Source organism: Schistocerca nitens, chromosome 5 (genome assembly GCF_023898315.1).
Source record: "Schistocerca nitens isolate TAMUIC-IGC-003100 chromosome 5, iqSchNite1.1, whole genome shotgun sequence".
NCBI lineage: Eukaryota > Metazoa > Arthropoda > Insecta > Orthoptera > Acrididae > Schistocerca > Schistocerca nitens.
In genome coordinates, this window is record NC_064618.1 from 710,001,194 (window position 1) to 710,026,951 (window position 25,758).

Here is a 25,758-nt window from a genome sequence, read left to right on the forward strand (position 1 = left end):
GTCGGTCTGGCACATAGTTCTAAGTAAGTTTCAGCTTTATCGTCTGCCTGTTGCTATTATCTTGTAGTCTTGTTTTTATTACTCTCTTTCAGTTTATCTCTTTATAAATACTATTTTTTGTAATTTTTTTTTTTTTTTTCGTGAGGTACCCCTTCCTTTCTCTCCATTCCTCCTAGCATCCAATTTCTTCCTTACTTTTTAATAATCATCCCTAATGTATTTGCATTCCATTTCCGACTAGTGTATTCTATGTGTCTATCTTGTGGTTTTACTGTTCCACTTGCCGGACTGGTGATGTTATGTGCCCTGTGTCACATTAATCATTCAATACTCTCGGATTCTTTGTCATTTTTAAAGATTGATACTGAATGCTTGAAACTTCATATTCATCATATCACATTATTATTGGTTCAGTTGACTATTTGCTAGGTGTACTAAAAGTTGTTGTTTTCTTTTTCAATTCTGTCCTTAGATTTTATGTTAAATCTTAAATTTTTAAATGTTCTGTTTTAATTTTTATTATATTACTTAATAATCAAAGTAATGAATGAAAATGACATGTGTATGCATTGATGGCAGGAAAAGTGTGTTGTTTATATACAGATACAGTCTTTAAATGTCAACAGTGCACCTTACACTAGCTAGACTGAGAGCCGAGTCTTTGTATTCATCAGCCCTTGTGAAAACTGTGTTAGAAGAGATAAGTAACTTATCAGATGTCTCTTAGCAAGTGGTATATAATGTAAAGCAAATGATAACCAGGACAATGGGTAGTTCATAAGAAAGGAAGTGCATGATACGAAAATGTGCCCAGTATGGCAGAACATATATTGTGACTGAGTATGCTGTTTGTCCTTTTCCTCTCTTTTCTATTTGGGACTGTCCTTCAGATGTTTGTTGACATGTTTGTTTACTGTCTCACCACTAGCAAATATTCTCACTTATTATAGAATGGCTTTCTGGCCATGTGTTATCTCATTCTATTTCCGCACCATATATCCTTGTGCAACTGCTAGGAATTTGATAACATAACTTTTTATGAACAAAAGCAATAAATGTGGGAGATAAGTTTTGTGTGATCCTTCTTTCATTTGCACAGTGAATGATATCCTTCAGTTTCTATTATTGTATAAGTACTTTCCATTATGATTTATTTGCCAATGATGTGCAAGAGACAGGGGGAAGTATAAATAATATTCTTAATCTCCCATGTAATTTTGTTAAGGTATACTCCACAAGAGAGAGAGAAGAATTTTTTTGTAACATTATTAGTAAAATTGTGATATTACAAATATTGCAAAAATTTTGGAATGTAGGTCACATACTGTTTCTGTCATTAGTTTGTTAAAGAGAAAGTTGTTACAATTAAAAGACACTTACACATTAGCTTTCATCCACAATCTTCATCAGATAAAGAAACTCACACCTTTCATCCACATAAGCAAGCACACCTCAGCACACATTAAGTGTCAATTCTGGGAGCTCGGACCAGCATTTGTGTGCTTGCTTGTGTGAATGAATGGTTTATGTTTCTTTTTCTGATGAAGGATGTGGCCGAAAGCTAATGTGCAAGTGTCTTTTAATTGTGCCTATCTGCAGCTTAACATGTCATCTTTACAGTAAGTAAAAATCTATCCTTTCCTTACACTGTTGATATTCCAACCTGGAGTTTCCATTGTTTGAGATAGTTATTATATTCATATGTTTGAGTGTGTGTGTGTGTGTGTGAGTGAGCGTGTGCGCGATCTCATATGTGCATGCATGCGTGCATATGTGTGGACATGAACATCTATCAGTGTCTGGTTAAGCTTCAGTTTGTCACTTTTTTCATGGTATCATGAGTTTCTCTTGTTAACAGGGTGCAACTATCAAGACGGATGAGCAGACAGGGAAAATAGTAATAGCACGTATCATGCATGGTGGAGCAGCAGATCGCTCAGGACTCATTCATGTTGGTGATGAAGTGTGTGAAGTGAATGGTATTAATGTGGAAGGGAAAACTCCAAATGACGTTCTCAAAATACTGGTAAGATATTGGGTAGTTCATATAGGTTTGAGTTTATATTGTATGTATTAAGAGTAGTTTTATGGGAAACCGTTATATGTGCCTTGTGATGACATCCTCAACAAATTGTAGGATTTTAATTAAAATACTTTTTAATGAAAATACTGCAGCTGTGTGGTACAGTGTGAAATAATTATTCTCATGAAGTACAATTTATATTTTTGCTTAAGCTTGACCACACGCTTCTGCATCACCTTGATTCAACTCAATCGTTCGAACCATCTCTCCAACACGACTTGTTAAAATAATGATTCTATTAGCAATTTTGATAAAAACGAAGCAACTCACTTTATCAGAAATGTATGCATCTTCTCAATCGTATAAAGCAGGAAAAGGGATACTTTCACCGTGTAAAAATTTCATACAATTTCCCTCAGGGCTTGGTGTCATGTTTGCTTTGATTAATCTCACTTTTTTGTTTTTCAATATTGAAAGTCCTTGTTTCAATATCACTCATGTGAAAGAGTGCACGAATGTCAAGCACTGCTGCAATAACAGAATCTTCAGTGCATTTTTAAATTTGGAACTTAATATTTCTGTCACAAAATAAGCTTTCGGCCAACAAGGCCTTTGTCAAAAATAGATGACACACACACACACACACACAAACACACACACACACACACAGAGGAAAACACAACTCTCACACACATGACCATAGACTCTGGCAGCAGAAGCCACAATACTACTTTTAACAAAGGCCTTGTTGGCCAAAAGCTTATCTTGTAACAGCCTTTGTTGTGCCTATCTGCTACTCAACATCTCCACTATATGGTGTTGGCCAAAAGCTTATCTTGTAACAGCCTTTGTTGTGCCTATCTGCTACTCAACATCTCCACTATATGGTGAGTAGCAACTCTCCTTTTCATAATATTGTTACATTCCATCATGGATTTTCAATTTCTTGGACATAATACTTTTGTTTTCTATCTGTTGTCTTCAGCTTTGTCAGTAGTGTAAAAGAGAAAAGGTAGCTTGGTGTGAGCTGGGTTCTCTGTTGAAGATGAGGGATGTGAGCAGTGCCAGAGGCAAGTCCTGGTGAAGATACAACTCTTCATTAATTATTTACTTAATCGTACAGTTCAGACATTCTTCTGAGTCTGCTCTATTCTCTGGTGTGCCCAGAGTTCCCTCGTAATATTCTGGCGCTGTAGCTGCAGGTGTCGACATATGGAGAGTAGTGTGCATGCACTGGCATCTCCGGTGTGCAAGGTGAGCTGAGATGCAAGATGTGGCTGTGCTGCAGTCACAAAGGGCCACCACATCTTCTGTACTGTGTAAGGTCATGTCATCCCACAGTGACAGTGTTGCCCTGAATCAAAGTCTGGGTCCACATTGAAGAGCAGGGTTGAGTGAATGGTACAGTGTTAGCTGCCCAGGCTGGGCAAACCAGCAGAGGTCCATGTTCGTGATCTGTGGCAGCAGATCTAAGGCGACAATGTTAATTGACACAGACTGGGCATCAGCTGATTGAACAGTGATGAGCTTGTTTGGTCATGGTTAAATATTGCTTCTGCTGATGATTTCACTGCCAACAGTTTTGTTTCTGGGGCACATCAAAGTGTCTGGAGCATGTTGATGCCTGGAAGGCATGGAGTAACAGGCAGTATGCCATCCAAACTGCACTGTTTATGTGATGTTGGGCTGGTGGTCTGGTTCCAGTGCTCATGCTGTTGACACAGGTGCTGATCATACTGTTCAGTGACGAGCAACTGCTAGCCTGGTGGTGGCCTTGTTGCAGCTGTGGGTTTGTGACTTCTGCTTCAAGTTCCCCTGCAGTTTTGTCCATTACAATCTTCTCCCTTTTGCAAAGAAAAGAGACGCTTGGAATTTATGAAAAAAAACTACTAGATAGTTTACACTTTTGTCACTGTGTATTTGTTCATCCACTCACAGTATTACATTTTACATTACTTGTCCACCTTCACTAGCATTTATCTACACTTTCTCACAACCACTGAGTTCATATGTTCTCATTTGCACATTGGTTTCATTAGTTCAATTTAGTCCTGTTAGCAGCTACATTGTTCTCTTTTTGGATGCATAATGGGAATCAGGAAGGCACTCTAATCTGCTTATTTTTTGCATACTAAATTCGTGTCTCCTGCTTCACCTATTATGTTCATCACATATCTCTAACAACTCGAACAGAAGTCTCAGCTGTAACACTAAGAAGTAACTTGCATATACACAAACAATATGACCCACTGTCCAGTGCAAACATTAAAAAGCCGCACTTGATGACCTGTACACTTCTCCCTCAGTTAAGCTATACTGTTACTTTATCACTATTGACCTGCCAAATAGTGAAATCTATCTATAAGTTTACACTAACAACTTATAACTTATCATTGTTGACTAACAAGGAGAGTATACGTACTGTGAGCTAAATTATACCTTAACCTGGGTGGAACAAATCAGACCTATTTAGAAAGACTTATTTGTGTGCTGCCCTATGAGCTAATGATGCTGGCTTGTGTAAACTCTGTGGTTTGCACACTGTCATTTTGCTCCATATTCTGATACCTTTGCAGTTTGTAAAAGTTTATTTACAACAGCAATAGATATTTGGTGCTCTTTCTTTGATCGCGGTTTCAGAGAACTTTCTTTCTCACAATACATCATTAAATGTATGTAATACTTCATCAGTGTGATTTCTCAGTTTCACAATAAACTCCAGTACTTCTCAATAAACCTCAGTATCTTCACAAACACATGCTTCTCTTTTCAAGAGGAAACAAGTAATCCAGTGGCACCACTTCATTTGGCAGTATAACAGGTGCTGTACAAAAACCCTCATGTTTTCCCAGCAACAGGCGCTATATCTGCCTCACCTGTGCTTTCCTTGATTCTTCCCTGACCATAGGTGCTATAACAGCTCTTAATTGTGTTGCAGAAGAAAAAATTCCTTTAATTCTCTTACTTCCACAGCACCTCCAACATCTCATAGTAGTTGATTTTCCAGCTATGCAACTTCTTTCACTTTGTCAGCTGTTATTGGTGGTTTTACGGTTGTTATGAACATTGCTTCTCGAGGAACTAAGAGTGGTTTAAAGACAATGTCAAGATCAGTGACTCATCTCTCATATGTGTGGTATCTCTGTTCTTTGGCTGCTTTGAGACAATGCCAAACAATGTGAAGACAGTGAAACCTAACCAAATAATACTGTTACGACTCTTTATTCTAGTTCTAATTTATCATCATCTTAGTGTGGCTTAAACCTGCCTTAATGACCCAAGTAGTGTAAGATAACTATTTTCCTCGTGCGTCGCATTCTCCAGATTAAATCTCCTAATATTCCTGGCATAGCCCTAATCTTAAATCTTACATTATGTGTATCTCTAATTACTACTATACAAGTTACTTTTATGCTTCTTTTGGCTTATGCTTATAAAATTACCAAAGTTTTCAGGGTACCCAAGGTTTGCCACACCTAGCCAGACATGCTCTCTATACTGGCTGGTGTATTGCCCTTTGTTGTGGCAAACCCAACATATTACGACATGTGACTCAGTGCATGGGGCAGAGTGCCCAGGGAAACTGCACTGGGCTCATATTATCGGAGTTAACGGTTTGGCCATTGGCCCCTTACCAAACACTATAGTGATATCTAACCCAGATGTTATGGAAAAAGTAGGGAAAGATCAAGCTAAAGGATCTAGGGAATCCCATGAGTGATAGTATAAAAGTTTGTGCTGCTACTTACTTGTCTTGCTGTCCCAGATTCTACAAATCACTGTCTTCATCTGTTCATTTCTGTTTCCCCTTCAGAAATGTGCTGCTATGGAACCATGGTGCTGGCTTCTGTCTTCTGGTTATTCATCTTCATTTCCATCTTCAAGAGTCACCAATATAGAAGAGAAAAAAGATGTACTGCTGGATGTGGGCTGGGTTCTTTGTCGAAGCTGGGAGATGCGGACAGCAGCATAGACAGATCCTCGTGAAGATGCTATTCTTTATTAGTTCTTTACTAATTCGTAGAGTTCAGACATTCTTCTGAGTGCATGCACTATTCTCTGGTGTGGTCCAGGTCACTAGCAGGTACCATGTCTTTTGTACTGTGGAAGGTCATTTCATCCCAGTGGCACGGCAATACCATTGCCTGGAGTCGAAGTGTGGACTGACATTGAAGAGTGGGGCTGGGTATGTGGGGTGCAGTGTTGGCTGCTCATAAAGGGCAGAGGTCACTTATTTGGAACACTTCGGCAGCAGAGTTATGGCAACAGTGCTGATTGACACAGACTGGGTATCAGTTACTGCCCATCTAGTCGGACGATGATGAGCTGGTTCGTCCATGATTAAATACTGCTTCCCACTGCTGATTCTACAGTAACAATGGTGTTCCTGGATCACATCAAAGCATCTGGAGTGTGACGATACCCAAAAGGTGTGGTGTAACTAGCACTAGGTAAGCCAAACTGTGTCAATTTTGTGACGTCAGGCTGGTGGCCTTGTTCGGGAGCTTGTAGTGTGATGACACAGGTGCTGATCATATAGTTCAATGACCAGCACCTGGTGGTTGGCAGTAGCATCATTGCAGTTCTGCACTCTGACTTGTTCTTCAAGCTCCCATATACTTTTGTCTCTTACAATAGAACAATTAATGAAAGACTGGATTGAGAGTTCAAATTCACTCATTGACTTTACTTAGAAACAGAACACCCTACGATTTTCTAGTAGATCTTGTGTCAAGATGTGGTAGTAGGATTTGTTGTAGACTTCATGCATAGCCCTTTTTATGGAAGCATCAGTTACCAGAAACTTTCCTATATCAGTGCTCCAACATTCTCCAGGTGGTACCATGAAATTTGGGGAGAGTTTTTGGTGTGGGAGGAGTATTTACATGATATCAACCATAGGCTTTATTTGAATGGTTTTAAAACTGGTGTGTCACAATTTGATGGCCTATAGAACTATTTGGTTGTTAACATAAGTCCACACCTGACTGTTACTGTTGTCATCACAGGCATGGAATGAGGGTTTGGTTCTGGGGGGCAGGAGGGTGGTCGTCATTTATTACCCTTGCCCTTCTACTCCTTTATGGAAAAAGTAGGGAAAGATCAAGCTAAAGGATCTAGGGAATCCCATGAGTGATAGTATAAAAGTTTGTGCTGCTACTTACTTGTCTTGCTGTCCCAGATTCTACAAATCACTGTCTTCATCTGTTCATTTCTGTTTCCCCTTCAGAAATGTGCTGCTATGGAACCATGGTGCTGGCTTCTGTCTTCTGGTTATTCATCTTCATTTCCATCTTCAAGAGTCACCAATATAGAAGAGAAAATAATCCCCGTGGAGGCCCGGGAAAAGAATAGGCCTCCGGTATGTTCTGCCAGTCGTAAAAGGCGACGAAAAGAACAAACCACTAATAGGGCTAACCCCCCTTTTAGTGTGATTAGTTGGTTCAGGACAGAACTAAAGAAGCCTCGGACAAGCGCCGTCATGGTCGGGGACGACGCTTGAACCCTATGCCCGCCCACAATGGTAACGACACTGCTAGCCAACTGGAAAATGATTTAAATCCAAATAGAGGTGTTTTGCAGGATATGCTTCCTGCAACCACCCTAGAAGGAAAACAAAGACAGAGGATGAGATGGTCAGATGAAGTTAATCGACACCTCATGTTCTGTTATTACCAAGCAACAAACCTAGGAACCAACACAACTGGATACAGATCACAAGTATACACAACATTTATTACCAGATACCCAGAATTAAAATTTTTAACAGAACGACGACTAGCTGATCAGATCCGTGTAATAATCAAAAATAACAGGATACCCCAGTCAGAATTAGAAAACATCAAACAACAAGTACAACAAATACTGGAACAAAATAATGTGCAATCAGAAGAAGAAGAAAATACAGTAATGGACTGAAACATCCCAGAGCAAACAAACAAAGAACAACACGCACCAATTAAACAATCAGAGGAAAACGAAATCTTAAGACAGCCACCAGAACAAGCACAAATAGATCACGAAGTGACACAGATGTTAGATATAGAAGAAAAATTTCAGCTAACATATATAGAATACAAAGACACAAATACAGACATTAGACCGTTCTTGCATAGACCACCAAATAACCCACAAGTCGAAACAACAATAAAAACTATCAACACAATCATACACAACAAAATAAATGAAAACACAACTATGGAAGAGTTACAACTACTGGTTTATATAGGAGCACTCACTACACTAAATATACACACTAGGCAGAGATCAGAACCAACCAACACACAGAAGAAACCCACAAAACCAGCATGGCAACACAGGCTACAGATCAAAATAGAAAAACTGAGAAAAGACATCGGACAGCTAACACAATTTATAAGAAATGAAATCTCGGAAAAAAAAACGAAAAAGGTTAGGTAAAATCTCACAACAAGAAGCGACAGAGCAATTAGACGAAAAGAAGCAGAAATTACAAGCATTAGCCAAACGACTCAGAAGATACAAAAAAAGTGAAAATAGAAGGAAACAAAACCAAACATTCAACACAAACCAAAAGAAATTTTACCAGACAATAGATAACACACACATTAAAATAAACAATCCACCAAACATAACAGACATGGAACACTTCTGGAGCAACATATGGTCAAACCCGGTACAACATAACAGGCATGCACGGTGGATACAAGCAGAAACAGACACATACAAGATGATACCACAAATGCCTGAAGTGATAATTTTGCAACATGAAGTCACCCAAGCAATTAATTCTACTCACAATTGGAAAGCCCCTGGAAATGATAAAATAGCAAATTTCTGGTTAAAGAAGTTCACCTCAACACATTCACATCTAACTAAATTATTTAACAGTTACATTGCAGACCCATACACATTCCCTGATACACTTACACATGGAATAACTTATCTGAAACCTAAAGATCAAGCAGACACAGCGAACCCAGCTAAATATCGCCCCATAACATGCCTACCAACAATATACAAAATATTAACTTCAGTCATTACACAGAAATTAATGACACATACAACACAGAACAAAATTATAAATTAAGAACAAAAAGGCTGTTGCAAAGGAGCATGAGGATGTAAAGAGCAACTGATAATAGATGCAGAGGTGACATATCAAGCTAAAACTAAACAAAGGTCGCTACACTACGCATACATTGATTACCAAAAAGCTTTTGATAGTGTACCCCACTCATGGTTACTACAAATATTGGAAATATACAAAGTGGATCCTAAATTGATACAGTTCCTAAACATAGTAATGAAAAATTGGAAAACCACACTTAATATCCAAACAAATTCAAATAATATCACATCACAGCCAATACAGATTAAGCATGGAATATACCAAGGAGACTCCATACGTCAATTCTGGTTCTGCCTTTGGTCTGAACCCACTATCCAACATGCTAAATAATATAAATTATGGATACAATATTACTGGAACATACCCACACAAAATCACACATTTGCTATACATGGATGATCTAAAACTACTGGCAGCAACAAATCAACAACTCAACCAATTACTAAAGATAACAGAAGTATTCAGCAATGATATAAGTATGGCTTTTGGAACAGACAAATGTAAGAAAAGTAGCATAGTCAAGGGAAAACACACTAAACAAGAAGCTTACATATTGGATAACCACAGCGACTGCATAGAAGCGATGGAAAAAACGGATGCCTATAAATATCTAGGATACAGACAAAAAATAGGAATAGATAATACAAATATTAAAGAAGAACTAAAAGAAAAATATAGACAAAGACTAACAAAAATACTGAAAACAGAATTGACAGCAAGAAACAAGACAAAAGCTATAAATACTTATGCCATACCAATATTGACCTACTCATTTGGAGTAGTGAAATGGAGTAACACAGACCTAGAAGCACTCAATACACTTACACGATCACAATGCCACAAATATAGAATAAATCACATACATTCAGCAACAGAAAGATTCACATTAAGCAGAAAGGAAGGAGGAAGGGGATTTATTGACATAAAAAACCTACATTATGGACAGGTAGACAATTTAAGAAAATTCTTTCTAGAACGAGCAGAAACTAGCAAAATACACAAGGCAATCACTCATATAAATACATCGGCTACACCACTGCAATTTCATAACCACTTCTACAACCCTTTGGATCACATAACATCAACAGATACGAAGAAAGTAAATTGGAAAAAGAAAACACTTCATGGCAAGCACCCATATCATCTAACACAGCCACACATCGATCAAGGCGCATCCAACACATGGCTAAGAAAAGGCAATATATACAGTGAGACAGAAGGATTCATGATTGCAATACAGGATCAAACAATAAACACCAGGTATTACAGCAAGCATATTATTAAAGATCCCAATACCACAACAGATAAATGCAGACTTTGTAAACAACAAATAGAAACAGTAGATCACATCACAAGCGGATGTACAATACTAGCAAATACAGAATACCCCAGAAGACATGACAATGTCGCAAAAATAATACATCAACAGCTTGCCTTACAACATAAACTTTTAAAACAAGCTCCTACATACAAGTATGCACCACAAAATGTACTGGAGAATGATGAATACAAATTATACTGGAACAGAACCATTATAACAGATAAAACAACGCCACATAAAAAACCTGACATCATACTCACCAATAAAAAGAAGAAATTAACACAACTAATCGAAATATCCATACCCAATACAACAAATATACAAAAGAAAACAGGAGAAAAAATTGAAAAATACATCCAACTGGCTGAGGAAGTCAAAGACATGTGGCATCAGGATAAAGTTGACATCATACCAATTATACTATCAACTACAGGAGTCATACCACACAATATCCACCAGTACATCAATGCAATACAGCTACATCCAAACATATATATACAACTACAGAAATCCGTAATTATTGATACATGTTCAATTACCCGAAAGTTCCTAAATGCAATATAACACATACCGTACAGTTAATAGGAAGTGATGCTTGATCAAGGTCCGCGTCACTTTCCATTCTTAACCAGAGTTAACGTCTGAGAAAGTAAAGATAATAATAATAATAATAATAATAATAATAATTTGTTTGTGTCCTAGAAATTGTAACTCAGAAAAATATAACATCTGAAAGCCACTCTTCTGAAGTTGTGAAGTGCATGTGCACTCAGTGTTTTAAGTATTTTAGTAAGCACTATGGTTATGAACAAGGGTCTGCTGTGTGAGCATGTAAAGAAGAGGAATGCTGTTTCTTTCCCTTGTTTCCATTTACATTTGGGAAGTCAGTATTTATGTTTTTTCCTTGATGGAGGGTCTTTCATTTCTGTGTACTCATACTGATCTTCCTGTGGTTTGCCAATTCTACCCATGGTCTCACGAATTGTGTTGGACTTTTTGTTGACAACCTGTGAATATTTGTCTTTACCTAACTACAAATTGTCACTCCTTTAGGTATGTGACAGTAAAGGGTGCAACACACTTACTGACATGCCAACAGTAGTGATGAACAGTGCTTTATTACGTCACTGAACAGGGAACATGAACAACAAGAAAACAGAAGTCATTGCTTGATGACAAGAAAAGAGGAGTCACTACTTGACAATCAGAAATAAGGTTAACACTGTATCCACCAATAGGAAGTGTGTGATCACTGAAATAGGAAACTTGTCATAGCATTTGTAAATGCTGAGTCCCATGAGACAGTGGTCAGTGGCAGCCTGCACAGTAATGATGTAGCAACTAGTAGAGTGTACAGAGCTGGACCCATGAGGCTGAGGTTGTTAAGCAGCGACCACTCAGGGCGATCACAAGGTGACACTGGACCTGCAGGCAGAGTCCTTCAAGGCTGTGTTTGGCAGTGCTGCCTGCTTATCTGCTCTTGGAGACAGCTGGCATCCAGAACTGGATGGTTCCTTTGAAAGGGCACGGCCAACTTCCTTCCCCGTCCTTTCCTAATCCGATGAGACCGATGACCTCGCGGTTTGGTCTCTTCCCCCAAACAATCCAATCCAGAACTGGAGGTAGGCAAAAGCACACACTGTTGGCTATGCGTTGGGCAGTTGGGTTACGCCTACACCGCAGAAGATTACATGGTTGGTTTCCAGGTGGCTTGTGACCAGTGAAGGAAAATAGTTCCATAGTTTTGGTGCCACTTGGAGTGATGCTCCCATCGCTGTATTGTGCGGATCTTTCCGTACGTCTACTGATAAATATGCTTATGTCTACTGACAGTGGATGTGAAGTGTCCGATGTTTATTGCTGGTAGTCAACTTGTGATGAGACTGGTAGACTGTACTTGTTGCAGGGCATTTGAATTTCTAGGAGTGCCATACTAGCATACCACAGGTCGGGCTGAAGTCCTACCCATGTGTGTGTGTGTGTGTGAGTGGGGGGGGGGGGGGGGGCTTCCCTCAAGAGTGTCCTGCGTTAAACATAGCTTGTAAATTTTAGAATTCCTTATCATTTGAGACACACTGTAGTTTCCATGCTACTTTGTACTTACTCTCTGAAACTTAGCTGTGAAATTTGGAAATAAAGAGGGGCTATGGGTCCCTCTCCCCCATCAACCCCTAGCCTTTACCTCTTAGGGAGATCAACCTCTCTACTCAATAAGCATTTCTTGTCTAGATGCAACTTTTTCTGCCTTCTGCTTCTGGTTTCAGCAAACTCTTTCCTTGTATTACATGAAGATGAGTGATTTCTTGCAAAGAGGTGGGTTATGCAGGGAAAACGTAAGTCATATCTGCAGACATACAAATATAAACATGTGTTTAATGAGAAGAGGGCAGGAAAGGTCAGTCATGGCCTCCGGAACGAATCAGCCTGGCATTTGCCTGAAGTGATTTGCTGTGAATGCTATGGCAGTTAACAACTAGTATTTTAATATTTTCATTCTTTGTAATTTGTTCTTTTGATATCTTGTAATAAGTAGTTTCCGAGATGGCTTGAATTCATTTTGTGATCTTGGAGTTTTGCCTAACTGTAACGAAAGCTTTCACAAATGGTTACTTCCAGTGTGCTGTGAATACTTGAACTGTCTGAGGAAGTCTCCATGTTTTACTGCAAGTCGTCGGTTTACATCAAGCTCTTCACTGGATGAATTAAGCCTCTTAGTTTTGCCCCTCCACTCATATCTGATCAGAGGATGCCTTTCAATCTTCTGAATGTCATCGTGAATCGTCAGCTTTACCAATACCTCAAAGCTAATATTAGCTTTCTTCACAAATTTAGCCAGTCTCCTGAGAGATATCAGACTGTAATTTGTGCTAACACAAGTGACAGTCTGCAGCTGACCTGTGCTTGCTTGAGCAGGAGTGCGAAAGTCTGCTGGCTCCGTCTCAGTATCAGTGACAGACAATGCTTTGTTCCTGATTGTTTACTTTCATAGTCTTAGAGGAGTTGGTATCTCATTGCCTTGCTATGATCCTAGAACTGGTGTGCTCAGCCATTTTAATGGACAAGGGAGGCATTAGAATTGTCATGGTTATAAAATCAGTGGCAAATGAACTTTGCATTCTGTGGCAAGGCTATATACACAGTGCGTAATTATTTTTTACATTATTAAGTTAAATGAACAATGTACAGTTATTTATTTATTTTTTTATTTCCATAAACTAACTTGTTTTGGTTATAAGCGAAAGTAATAGAACTGCATGTTAGGTGTGACCTGCGGAGATAGTCCATTTGTTAAGACTTGGGCCTTAGATTCATGGAGATGGCAGCAGATGCCCTGTCTGGGCATCTAGATTTAGGTGTTCTGTGTTTTTCCTAAATCACTTCAGGCAAATGCCAAGATGATTCCTTCAAGGAGGCCATGGCTGATCTTTCCTGTCCTCTCATTAAATACATTTATATTTGTATGTCTGTACATATGACTAATGTTTTCCTTGTATTATACATACAGATCCTATATCATTGTAAAATATTCCTTGAACAAATAAATTACTGATAATGATACTGATAAGATTTAGTGCCCTGTCAATGATGTGTTTAATAGACATGGAGCACAAGCTTAGATAGGGGAAGGGTGGGAAAGACACTTGGTGGTGTCATTTTCAATGGAACCATTCCTATACACCACGATCAGGTAGGGACATAATGAAAAACCTAAATATGAATGGGGTTTGAACCCTACTCCTTCAGTGCCATGACTATTGCTCTGTCTTACTTGGATTTGATGTACATCCCATCTGTGGTGTAGCTTAATATTTTCGTGTAAACAAAATGTTGCCGGGGCTGAATGTCGTGAGAACTGTCTAGGTTTGAGCACTTAATGGCACAGCCACCAAGCTGCAAAATATATTGTTATTTAAATAAAGTTTAGTATTCTGGCCTGTATGACAGTTCCTACTACCTTAGTTAATTAGTTAGTTATTTGTTCCATAGATCATTTGGGTGATTATTGTATTGAAATGATGTAGAACAAGTCAGTTTACAGGATGTGTTACATGATTAGTGTTAACATTAATGAACACATTGTTATTTTATTTCTACTCATTAACTACACTTAGAAGCTAGGTTTTTTTGTGTTACTGCCTACCAGTTTTTAAGTATAAATTCGGTAATGGAATAGAAGGAATTGTAATTTTAAATTAGATTTAAAACTTGCTTTACTATCTGTCAGACATTTTATGTTATCGGGCAAATGATCAAAACTTTTACTACTGCATATTGAACTCCTCTCTCAGCCACTAACAACTGTAACAATGGGTAATAAAGCTCATTTTTCCCTCTAGTGTTGTGGGTATATGCACCACTGTTCATCACAAGTTGTGATGGATTATTTATGATAAATTTCATTACTGATAATATGTATTGTGACGGCATAGTTAAAATGTCTAGCTCATTGAAGAGATGCCTACATGACGTCCATGGAGTAACACCACATATTATTCTTACTGCTCACTTTTGTGCAATCAGTACATTCTTTCTAAGTGATGAGCTATCCCAGAAAATTATTCCATACAGCATTATTGAGTGGAAATATCCAAAATGTGTGAAGAGATTGATAAATTTGTTTCCAAGTTTAGCAATTGAATGAAGAGCAAAAGTAGCTGAACTTAACTCCTTGAGAAACTCAGTAATACAGCTTCTTCCGGTTCAAGTTTTCATCATTATGTACACCCAAGAATTTGGAGCGTTCTACTATACTTCTGACTCCTGCTCAGTGCTACATGTTGCTGTTACTCTATTTGTTGTACAGAACTGAATGTAGTGTTTTCTTTATTTCTTTTTCTTTTTTTTTCCCAAAGTTTAAGGAGAGTTAATTTTCAGAGAACTACTTAATAATTCTGTGGAAAATATCATTTACTAACTCCTCTGTTGCTTTCTCTGTAATAGGGTCTATTATAGCACTAGTATTGTCAGCAAAAAGTACCAATTTTGCTTGTTCAATGTTAAGTGCAAGGTCATTCACATAGAGAAGGAATAGGAATGAATCCAAAAATGAATCCCGTGACACTTCCTGTGTGATTTTTCCCCAGTCACTAAAATTTTCTACCCTTCTGACATTATCTGAATTATTCAGCACAACATTTTGCATTCTGTTTGCCAAGTATGATTGAAACCAGTTGTGTGTAAAGCCATCAGTTTCAATAGACTTAAGGTCTACTGAGAGTAACATAATCTACACAATTAGAGACCTTGGAGAGATATCACAAAAAATAACAACAGGAAATATATTATTATTTAAGGCTTCTACTATTTGATGAGTGAATGTCTAAATATCATTTTCAGTTGAGCAACCTTTCTGGTATCCAATCTGTAATGTACTAAGTAAACTGTTTCCACTTAAGTGCACAACTACTCTTGAGTACATGACTTTTTTGAATTTTTTGGAAAAAAATGTCCGTTAGGAAATTGGACGATATTTGTTCAAGTGTGTCTTGTCTCCTTTCTGATGAAGTGGTTTAATAATTGCATACTTTAGTCTGTCTGGAAAACTTCCCTGTGCCAGTGATACATTGCATGTATCAATAAGGACATTACTTATTAAGTTGAAACAAGTTTTCAGAATTCTGTTTGAAATGCTATCAACCCCACAAGAGCTTTTATTTTTTAGAATTTTTGTAGTTGCATTAATTTCAGTGAAGGATGTTGATGCTACTTCTAGTTGCTTAAAGTTTTGTGGAATGACATTTTTAATCTTGTCTTTCTCCTTCAACTGAACCATTTAATCATATATTTGCTGTTATATTTAGAAAGTTGTTATTAAAAGTAATTGCAGCTTGTGAATTATCAGCCACAACATCATCATTTAGTTATTGTTATGGAAGATGTACACTGTCTGGCTGTTCTGTCTTTCCATTTGACAGTGTATTATATTGTTTTAATCTTATTACCTGCATTGTTTATTTCTGTCAGGATATGCATACTCTTGAAATTTTAATGACCTTTCTTAAAATACTACAGTATTTTTTGTAGTATATAATTAATGCTGGACCTTGACTTGCTCTGGCCTGTACAAAATTTTCCCTCTTCCTCTTACATGAGATTTTAATTCCCTTAGTTATTCACAGCTTACCTGGTTTTTTAATGGATCTTCTGGATAATTTTTAGGAAAGCAACATTCAAATATTGATACAAATGTACTATGGAGTAAATTGAATTTGACATTAGCATCTCTTTCTAAATATGCCTTGTCACATACTACCACTTTTAACATACTGTTGAATCTTTGTATCCTGTTCTCTTTAATAAGCTTCACTGCTTTGTTTGAACCTGCCTCTGGCTCATAAGGTGCCATACTGTTTATTTCCATTTATTGTGCATCATGATCACATAGTCCATTAGCAGTTGGATACACATGAATTGTTTGAACCTGAGAACTGTATATAAAAATGTTATGAATCAGTGTCCAACTATTTAGCTTCACACAAGATGGAAAATTGACTACTGAAATTAGATTTGATTCAAGTAGATGTAATAGTAATTGCCCTGTAATTCATGGTCATCTTTACATAGGTTCACAATTAAACTCTTATTTTAAGCATTTCAGAAATGTTCCTTTTACTGTGTTTCAAACAATGGAAAATCCAGGATGGAAAAAACAGCAATATTGAAAGTATAGATTGTTACTCCCAACATAGAGGAGGCATTGAGCTACAGACAGGCACATTGAAAAAGTAGTGATAAATATTATTTAGCTATTGGTCTAAGTCCTTCATGATAGATACTATTTAGCTATTGGTCTAAGTCCTTCATGATAGATACTATTTAGCTATTGGTCTAAGTCCTTCATCAGATGTAGACAAATCAAAAACACATTCACACATATGTAACTCACATGCACGGTATTGTCGTCTCTGGTTGCTAAGGCCTAACTGCAGCTGCATCAGAAGTGAGCTGTGGTCTCAGCGTGAAGCGTACTGGGGTACAGAAGAGGCTTGGGAGTAGGGAAGGGTAGGAACAACAGGGTAAGGGTAGGGAAGGATGTTAGTGGGAAGCTCACAGGGACGTGATGGATGATAGAATAATGGCCTGCTAGGTGCAACATTGTGAGACCATTCTGGTGTTTGGGTGGGGGGAGTCATAAAGGGGGGAGAATGGAAAGGGAAGGGGTTTCGTAGGTGCATTGGTGAGACAGAAGGCATGTGTAGAAATAGAAAGGCAAGAAAGAACAGGATAGGTACATGGAAAACAGGAACAAATGAAGGTTGAGGCCAGAAGAGTTATGGAAATGGAGGATATGTTGCAAGGAGAGTTCCTAGCTGTGTTGTTCAGAAAAGCAAATGTGGGTTGGAAGAACCCAGATTATCCTCATTATCCTCTCTATCCGTCCTATTGTGGTATTCCGCTACCCACCCAACCTACGCAGTGTCCTTCTCTACCCCTATTCCACCCCTCCTTCCAGCACCTTGATCCATTGCTCATATTCTTGCAATAAACCTAGATGCAAGATGTGTCTTATACATCCTCCCAGTAGCACCTACTGCAGTCTTCTCCAGGCGTATCTTATCCCATCAAAGGCTGGACCGTTTGTGAAAGTGGCCATGTGGTCTACCAACTTGGATGCAATCACTGTGTGCCATTCTACGTGGGCAAGGCCAACAACCTCTCTATTTGCGTGAATGGCCATCACCAAACTGTGACCAGGAGATAGCTGAACCACCCAGTTGCAACCAGCATGATTTGCATGACTTCAGCAATTGTTTCACAGCCTGTGTCGTCTGTGTTCTTTACACCCACACCAGCTTCTCTGAATTGTGCTTTTGGGAACTCTCTTTACAACATATCCATTATTCTCTTAACCCTCGTGTCCTCAGCTTCCAATAATCCATGTATCCACCTGCATGTCCCCTTCCCGGATGCTGTTGCAGCCATACACAAGTCTTTTACCCCACCAGTGTACCTGCATAGTCTTTTCACCTTCTGTACTATTCCCTTGTCACTGTCCCCTCCCCCCTTCAGTACAGCAAATGAATTCTTCACAATGCTGCACCTAGCAGCTCACCATCATGTTCCTGGCTCATTCATGCCCACTCCCAGAGACAGCATTCATACCTTCCCCACCCTTACCATGCTGTCCCTTACAGTAATTAAGTATCTCAGTGGAAAATGTGACTTCTCATATTTCTCTGTAACCAGTTTTTTTTTCTAGAAAAGTCATTTCATATGAATTTTTATTACACTCAAAGCTAAATTTTTCCACAGCAAAATCAATATTGACATCCTATTTACCCAAAAACACTGTACCTAAAATCACGTGTATGCACTGGTCAGGTATCACTAAAAATTTGCAATCTAATTGCTGTCCTTCCAGTTCAACAGTTAGTAGTACACCTTGCTTAATAATATTAAGAATGGAAACGCTTTAGCAAAGTTTTTGCAGAACGTTATGTAGTATTTTCTTTTTTAACATGATTATCATGTTCTGCCAAACACCGATGGAAAATTCAGTTAAACTTGCTTAATGCTTTTGTACATTCATGAAATGCGTATTTGACCATCAGCTGTTTTATTGAAAACCTGGTTTCAGTCTTAGACCACCATCATCGGTTATAAGATTCAAGTAAAAACATTTGACAGTCAATATATCTCAGGCGTTATTATTCTTAATAAATCCCACCATAGTAAGTTCTTCACAGGACATTTACGGGTGCATCCAGTAGTGATATCAGTTCACAGGACATTATATACACTCTGTACACTATGTATACTGTCCTGTTAACTGATGTCACTGTTGAATGCACCCATAAATGTCCTTTAAAGAACTTAATTTACTGGAATCTATTGAGATGTAACCAGTGTCAAAGAATGACATGAGAGATTTATTTACTTGAACCTTATATCTGGTAATGATGGTCTGTGACTGAAACCAAAGGATGCTTTAAAGTTTTCACTAAGCAACTGATGGTCAGATATGTGTTTCATGAATTACTTGACCGTTGTTAACAGTCACCTAACAAAAATGTTCAAAACTTCTGTACAACTTTCTGTTAGCAACTATAATTTGAATTCCTGAAACATGAATCATTGCTACCCCTTCTTTGTCTTTAAGTGATTCAAAAACATCTGGGAATCCCCATTTAATTCACTCCCAGTGTACAGTAAATATTTAACAGAAAAACCTTGATTATTAACCAAAATTGCGGTTGCCATATCTCTTACATCTAGGAATCCCCATTCAATTCACTCCCACTGTCCAGTAAACATTTAACAGAAAAACCTTGAACATTAGCCAAAATTGCTGGTTGCCGTATCTCTCTGTCACTTACCTTTGTATCTTCTTCATGTAACAAATTCTCATTAATCCTATCTCTAGGTAGTCATACTGATTACCAAACCTATAGCACACATAGCTATTTCTTGTTCATTTTCTAATTTCTCCTCATTATGACTTTTCTCGTTAACAACATTTACTATTTCTTTACTCAACTTATTTGCTTCATCATCATGAACAAATTCAAATACTTCATCCTCCTCATCTTCTTCAACACTACTTATTCTTTTGCTATCTCTAGCATCATTTGAACTACCTTTAGTGTCGCTGTCACTGTCGTCAAATTCTTGGCTGATCATCTGTTTCCTATCTTCTCTACTTAACCTTGTAGCTAGACACTTAAGCTCATTAGTTTGCTTACACTTTCTCATAGCATTCAGAAAACCATTTTGATAGTATTTTGTATGCTGAAGAGTTGAAAAATTTTCTGCCTCTTTAGTTTACTCTGTCATTAGGCCTACTTCTTTCGACATTTTAGGTTTCTCACTACTGGAAATACCTTTGCATAACACCATGATTTAAGCTCTCTGCTTATTTCAATCTCTCTATGCACTTCGGTATAGCTGAGCCTTGCTACACATTTATTTACAAATTGATCTTTTCTATGTCCTTCGTAAGTGCAGCTCCAAATGGAGCAAATTTCAGTTTTCCAAGTTGGCTCTATAAACGCCATTCTCCATACTCCTATCACTGGAATTTCTCCTGTCATTTCTATTTTCATTTGTGCCTTTTTACACCCAATTATTTCTTGGACCTCCACAGTTCTTTCCATAATCTGCTCTACTGACTCTTTTCACCTGCCAATCACTCTTTCGTTTGTTCCTATCTTTAGAATTTCTCACATTGTCTTCTATTACAGGTCTGACTTTTTCTACTTTTCGCACATAGTCCAAAAAATCATTAATATTGCTCTTAGCAGCAGGCAGAATCAATTCCCTAACTCTGTGGAAGTTTGTTCTCCAGTCCTATGATCATAGATTCACTGCCTAGCTCCTTGTCTGAGTACTTACATTTGTTAATACAATTCTGATGAAAACTTTTGTAGTACCTCTCCTTGGACCATACATACCACCACCCAAAAATTCATTCACAATCATTTGCTGCTCATCTTTAGACCAGTACTCCTCCAGAAATAGTTTTTTAAACTCTTCCCAAAAATTACATTGTTCTGCAGCTTCAGCTGTCCAACCATAAAAATCTGCCTTTACAAAACCCCACACAAGAGACATTTTCTTCTTATCACTCTACCTCTCAATCATATCATTAAATTCTCTGATAAATTCAAGAGATTGTACATTATGATAGGATCCAAAATGATTAAACTTTTAACACCTATCAAAAGAAACTCCATTAGACACAGTACAGACACTACGTTTGACATTTTGAACTTTACTGAGTTTCTTTTTGGTTTCAACAAACTTGAAATCTGTGCTTTCATTTACTTCCCCTGTTTTCAGTAGTAATCAGACACTTCTTTTTACTTTCCTTCCTACTGTCCATATTTCGTTACCCAGATCTGTTTGTTTTTTCAGTTTGAGCTTCCAATTTGTTCTTATTTTCAGAACAAAACTTCTTGAAGGCTGCCTGATTTACTGAGCGAGGTGGCGCAGTGGTTAACAGACTGGACTCGCATTCTGGAGCACAATGGTTTAAACCCATATCGAGCTATCCTGATTTAGGTTTTCTGTGATTTTCCTAAATTGCTCAGGCAAATGTTCCTGTGAAAGGTCATAGCTGACTTCCTTCCCTGTCCTTCCCTCATCCAATGGAACCTATGACCTCACTGTTTGGTCCCCTTTCCCCCAAACTAACCAACCAAGCTGTCTGATTGCTGGCAGGAACCAGAAACAGCCTCCATCCTCTTTTCACAATATTGTACAATTCTATCTCTTAAAGCTTCACAGTTCTAGCAGTCTTTATTTTTATAGCCATAGCTTTAGCTGCCTTTTCTAATTTGTTTTCAAACCCATTTTTCACTGATTCTGTTTGTCCAAATCTGACTTTAACGTAGGAACGTCATTTTTTTCTTCTAGTTTTAAACTACCAATCTTTTATAATGTTATCACTGCTTTTGTTCATATCTAGTCTTAAACCAGTAATGTCACTGCTGCTTTTGTGGCCTTTTGAATTCAATTCATCTGTAAACTCCATCACTACTGACAAGAAATTCTTATGTACTGACACTTCCTGTACATTGCTAGTCTCTTCATGCAACTCCTGTTTAACATTAATTTGTTTCATTCGCTCTAAACAGTCAACTTCCTCATTCACATTACGGTGAGCAGTGGGTGAAGCCCTTGACAATTTGTCCATAATTTGGCAACCAATAGCCTCATCAAAAAAGGAAGATACCTGTAATTTTACCCCACTCTCATCTGCAAGTTTACTTTCACCAGCTACTTTAACTCATTTACAAATTTTTATTTCCTCCTCCCTATCTTCAAACACAGTGCCATCAGGCTCACTCCTACTGTTTACAACTTGTCCCTCACTGCCAAGCACACTGTCCTTTGCTTGTCATTCATTTTGGCATTTTACCTTCAAAATTTTCCAGCACCAGTCATTGCTGCCATCAAAATTTGTTGCTGCTGCTGCTTGTAGTTGTCGTTTGCACACAAATCCCATGCCAACTCATCTGTAGTTCCATACCAGGCTGGTTTGTTTACTGCTGGGCTCTGCGCTGATTGGTTGTTGCCAAGATAATGTTGTTGATAACATCAGGCAGTTTTGTCCTCCCATTATTCGAAGTCCTCTCCACAGTGGCATCTGCTTCTTATCATATTTCATTCAATATAATTTGCACTGTTCCAAAAATTTCCTTGTATTCTCCCATTTGGAGTCTGAACATAGTTTTAATTTCCATTGGTCCATTCAAAAATGTAATTCACAGTTCAAAAGTCACTTCGCCACTGTAAATAAATGGTTCACTGTCCTTAACCACTTGAGTTCTTTTTAATTGTTCCACGGTACAACAATCTTCACACACACACACACACACACACACACACACACACACACACACACACACACACGAGTCTAATTTTGCCAGGGTAGGACAGTTCCTCGCCAACAGCCTTGCCACAGTGGTAACACCAGTTCCCGTCAGATCAGCGAATTCAAATGCTGTCTGGCTGGGCTAGCACTTGGATGGGTGACCATTCCATCTGCCGAGCGCTGATGCCAAGTGGGGTGCACTCAGCCCTTGTGAGGCAAACTGAGTAGCTACTTGATTGAGATGTAGCGGCTCCAGTCTCGTAAACTGACATATGACTGAAAGAGAGGTGTGCTGACTTCATGCCCCTCCATATCCACATCCAGTGATGCCTGTGGGCTGAGGATGAAAAAATGGTTCAAATGGCTCTGAGGACAATGGGACTTAACATCTGAGGTCATAGAACTACTTAAACCTAACTAACCTAAGGACATCCATGCCCAAGGCAGGAATCGAACCTGCGACTGTAGAAGTCGTGCGGTTCCAGACTGAAGTGCCTAGAACCATTTGGTCACACCGGCCGGCGGCTGAGGATGACACGGTGGCCAGTTGGTACCATTAGGCCTACCAAGGTCTGTTTGGATGGAGTTTAGGACAGGTCCTCACATGGTAGGGCACCAGTTGTAATATTACTGTCCTGATTTTTGTAGCCTCTCCTTGGTAGCACAAATTTCTTGTCACCTCGAAGCTGAGAGTGTAAATGAGTATAGGATGGTGTTTACTCTAGGAAGTGCATGGCACCGTAATTTGAACTGCACCAACATACACTTTATACTAACAAAGAGATAGAGGGGCTGGCCAGTACTTACCTCAGCTCAGTACAGCCGATAGATACACAAAACAGAACATAAAATTTTTATCCTAGTTTTGTTGTAGGGTTGTGGTTTGAGTGCCCTCTCATTTTAGTGGCTGTCAATGGTCTGGTGGTGGCTGAGAGGCCTGTGGTGTCCCCCTCTTTATATGCTGATAATTTTTGCATTTATTTTCATTCTTGTGCAATGGGTGATACTGAACACAAGCTACGGGGAGCAATACACCTAGTGCAATCTTGGGCTCTCACTAATGGATTCTAGTTTTTTGCTGCCAAGATCTGGGTTATATATTTTTGTCATTGCTGTGCAGTCCATCCCCATCTGGATCTGTACCTTGATGGCCAGTCCCTCATCAGTTTTTAGAGTCATCTTTGATGGATGGTTGACAAGACCTCCCCATCGTCATCAACTAGCGGATATGTTGGTCGCACTTCAGTGCTCTTTGAAGCCTCCGCAACACTAACTGGAGGTGTGAACCAGTCTACTCTGATAATGAGTCTACACAGAGTTGGTCTTGTCCTATCTAGATTATGGGAGTTGTGCGTATGGCACGGCATCAGCTTTGATGTTACAGATGCTGTACCTGATGCACCATTGTGTTGTGTGACTGGCAGCTTGTGCCTTTCGGTCTAGCCCCATGTTCAGTCTCCTAGCAGAGGCAGGGATTCCACCATTGTGGGTTCTGCACTAATGACAGTTGATCATTAATGCATTACGCATCTGTTGCACCCTGGAGCACCCAAACTACTGTATCCTCTTTCCAGATAGTGAGATCCATCTCCCACAACAGTGGCCCAAGTCTTGAGTTATGATTGCCATCCTCATCCATTTCCTTATTTCTTAACTCCAGCTTTCCCATCTACCATCTCTTCTCCAGGCCGACTCCGTGGTGCATGCCTTGTCCACATCTCTGTCTTGGCTTATCACAAGGTCCGAAAGGCTGGCTCATCCTGAGACCCTCCACCACAAATTCTTCTCCATTCTCAGTATGATGTTGGGTTAAGAAGTAATCTATACTGATGACTTGATGGTCACTGGTCACAGTGGCTTTGCTTATGTTCATGCAGGGTGTAATTAAATCTGCTCCTTGCCAGATGGGTGCAGAGTTTTCACTGTGGAATTGGTAGCCATCTCTTGTGCTCTTGAGCATTCCTGTTCGTGCACCAGTAATTCCTTCCTAATCTGTAGCCTCTCTGAGCTGTTTACAAGCTTTGAACAGAGTTTCCCTTGCCATTCCTTGGTCCTAACTATCCAGGATTCCCTTTCTGCCCTCAAACAATGTGGATGCTAGGTGGTGTTTTTCTGGAGCCTGGATCACATTGGGATCCGAGGGAATGAACTCACTCACAGGCTGGCCAAACTCCTTACTGACAAGCCACCTCTTGAGTTTGGTTTTATGGAATCGGACTTTCAATCACTATTACACAATCAAATTCTAAGGATCTGGAATACAAAATGGCATACTTTGACTTTACTGAACAAGTCACAAGCGATAAAGGAGACCACAAATTAGTGGAGATCCTCCATGTGGGCCTCTCACAAAGACTCCGTCGTCCTTTGCCAGCTCTGCATGAGGTAAAGGAAACAACGAATTTGTGGAGATCATCCACATGGGCCTCTCGCAAGGACTCTTATCATCCTTTGCTGGCTCCACATCGGCCATACTTGGCTAACTCATTGTCATCTCCTCCATCATAGGGATCCACCCCAATGTCTTTGTGATGCCTGTATGATGATGGTCCACATTTTGCTGGACTGTTCTAACCTAGCCATCCTGTGGCAGACTCATAGACTGTTCTAACCTAGCCATCCTGTGGCAGACTCGTAATGCGCCTGCCTCACTACCCCTGGTGTCAGCCGACAATGCCTTAATGGCTCAACTGGTTTTACAGTTTATTCATGAAGAGGGTTGTTACCACTCTCTCTAACGCGAGGGTGCCTCGGCCTTGTCGGCCCATTGAGGGGTTGGCAAGATGCTATGTTGCCTCGTCAGCTCTGAATGGGCAGTGACTGTCCGGGCTTGCTGGTCTGGCCCAGCCCTTGCCCTACCCCCTTTTGCTCTTCTTTCCCTTCTTGCGTTTTCTGTTTGTGTTCTTCCTCTGTTTTCACGTGCTTCTCTTGTCTTGCCTGTGTTGTTAGTCTTTTTTTGGTATTGTTGGATTAGGGGTGTCTAGTAA

At 39.1% G+C, this 25,758-nt stretch overlaps 1 protein-coding gene across 9 annotated transcripts in view; it reads left to right on the forward strand.

Moving 5' to 3' along the window:
- The window catches only part of LOC126260868 (MAGUK p55 subfamily member 7), a 266,432-nt gene that overhangs the window by 100,338 nt on the left and 140,336 nt on the right, over positions 1-25,758 (forward strand). For all 9 annotated transcript variants that reach the window (XM_049958291.1, XM_049958294.1, XM_049958296.1 and 6 more), the window contains one exon: positions 1,859-2,026. In XM_049958291.1, coding sequence (XP_049814248.1) covers positions 1,859-2,026 — 168 coding nt within the window. The remainder of the gene's footprint in view (positions 1-1,858; positions 2,027-25,758) is intronic.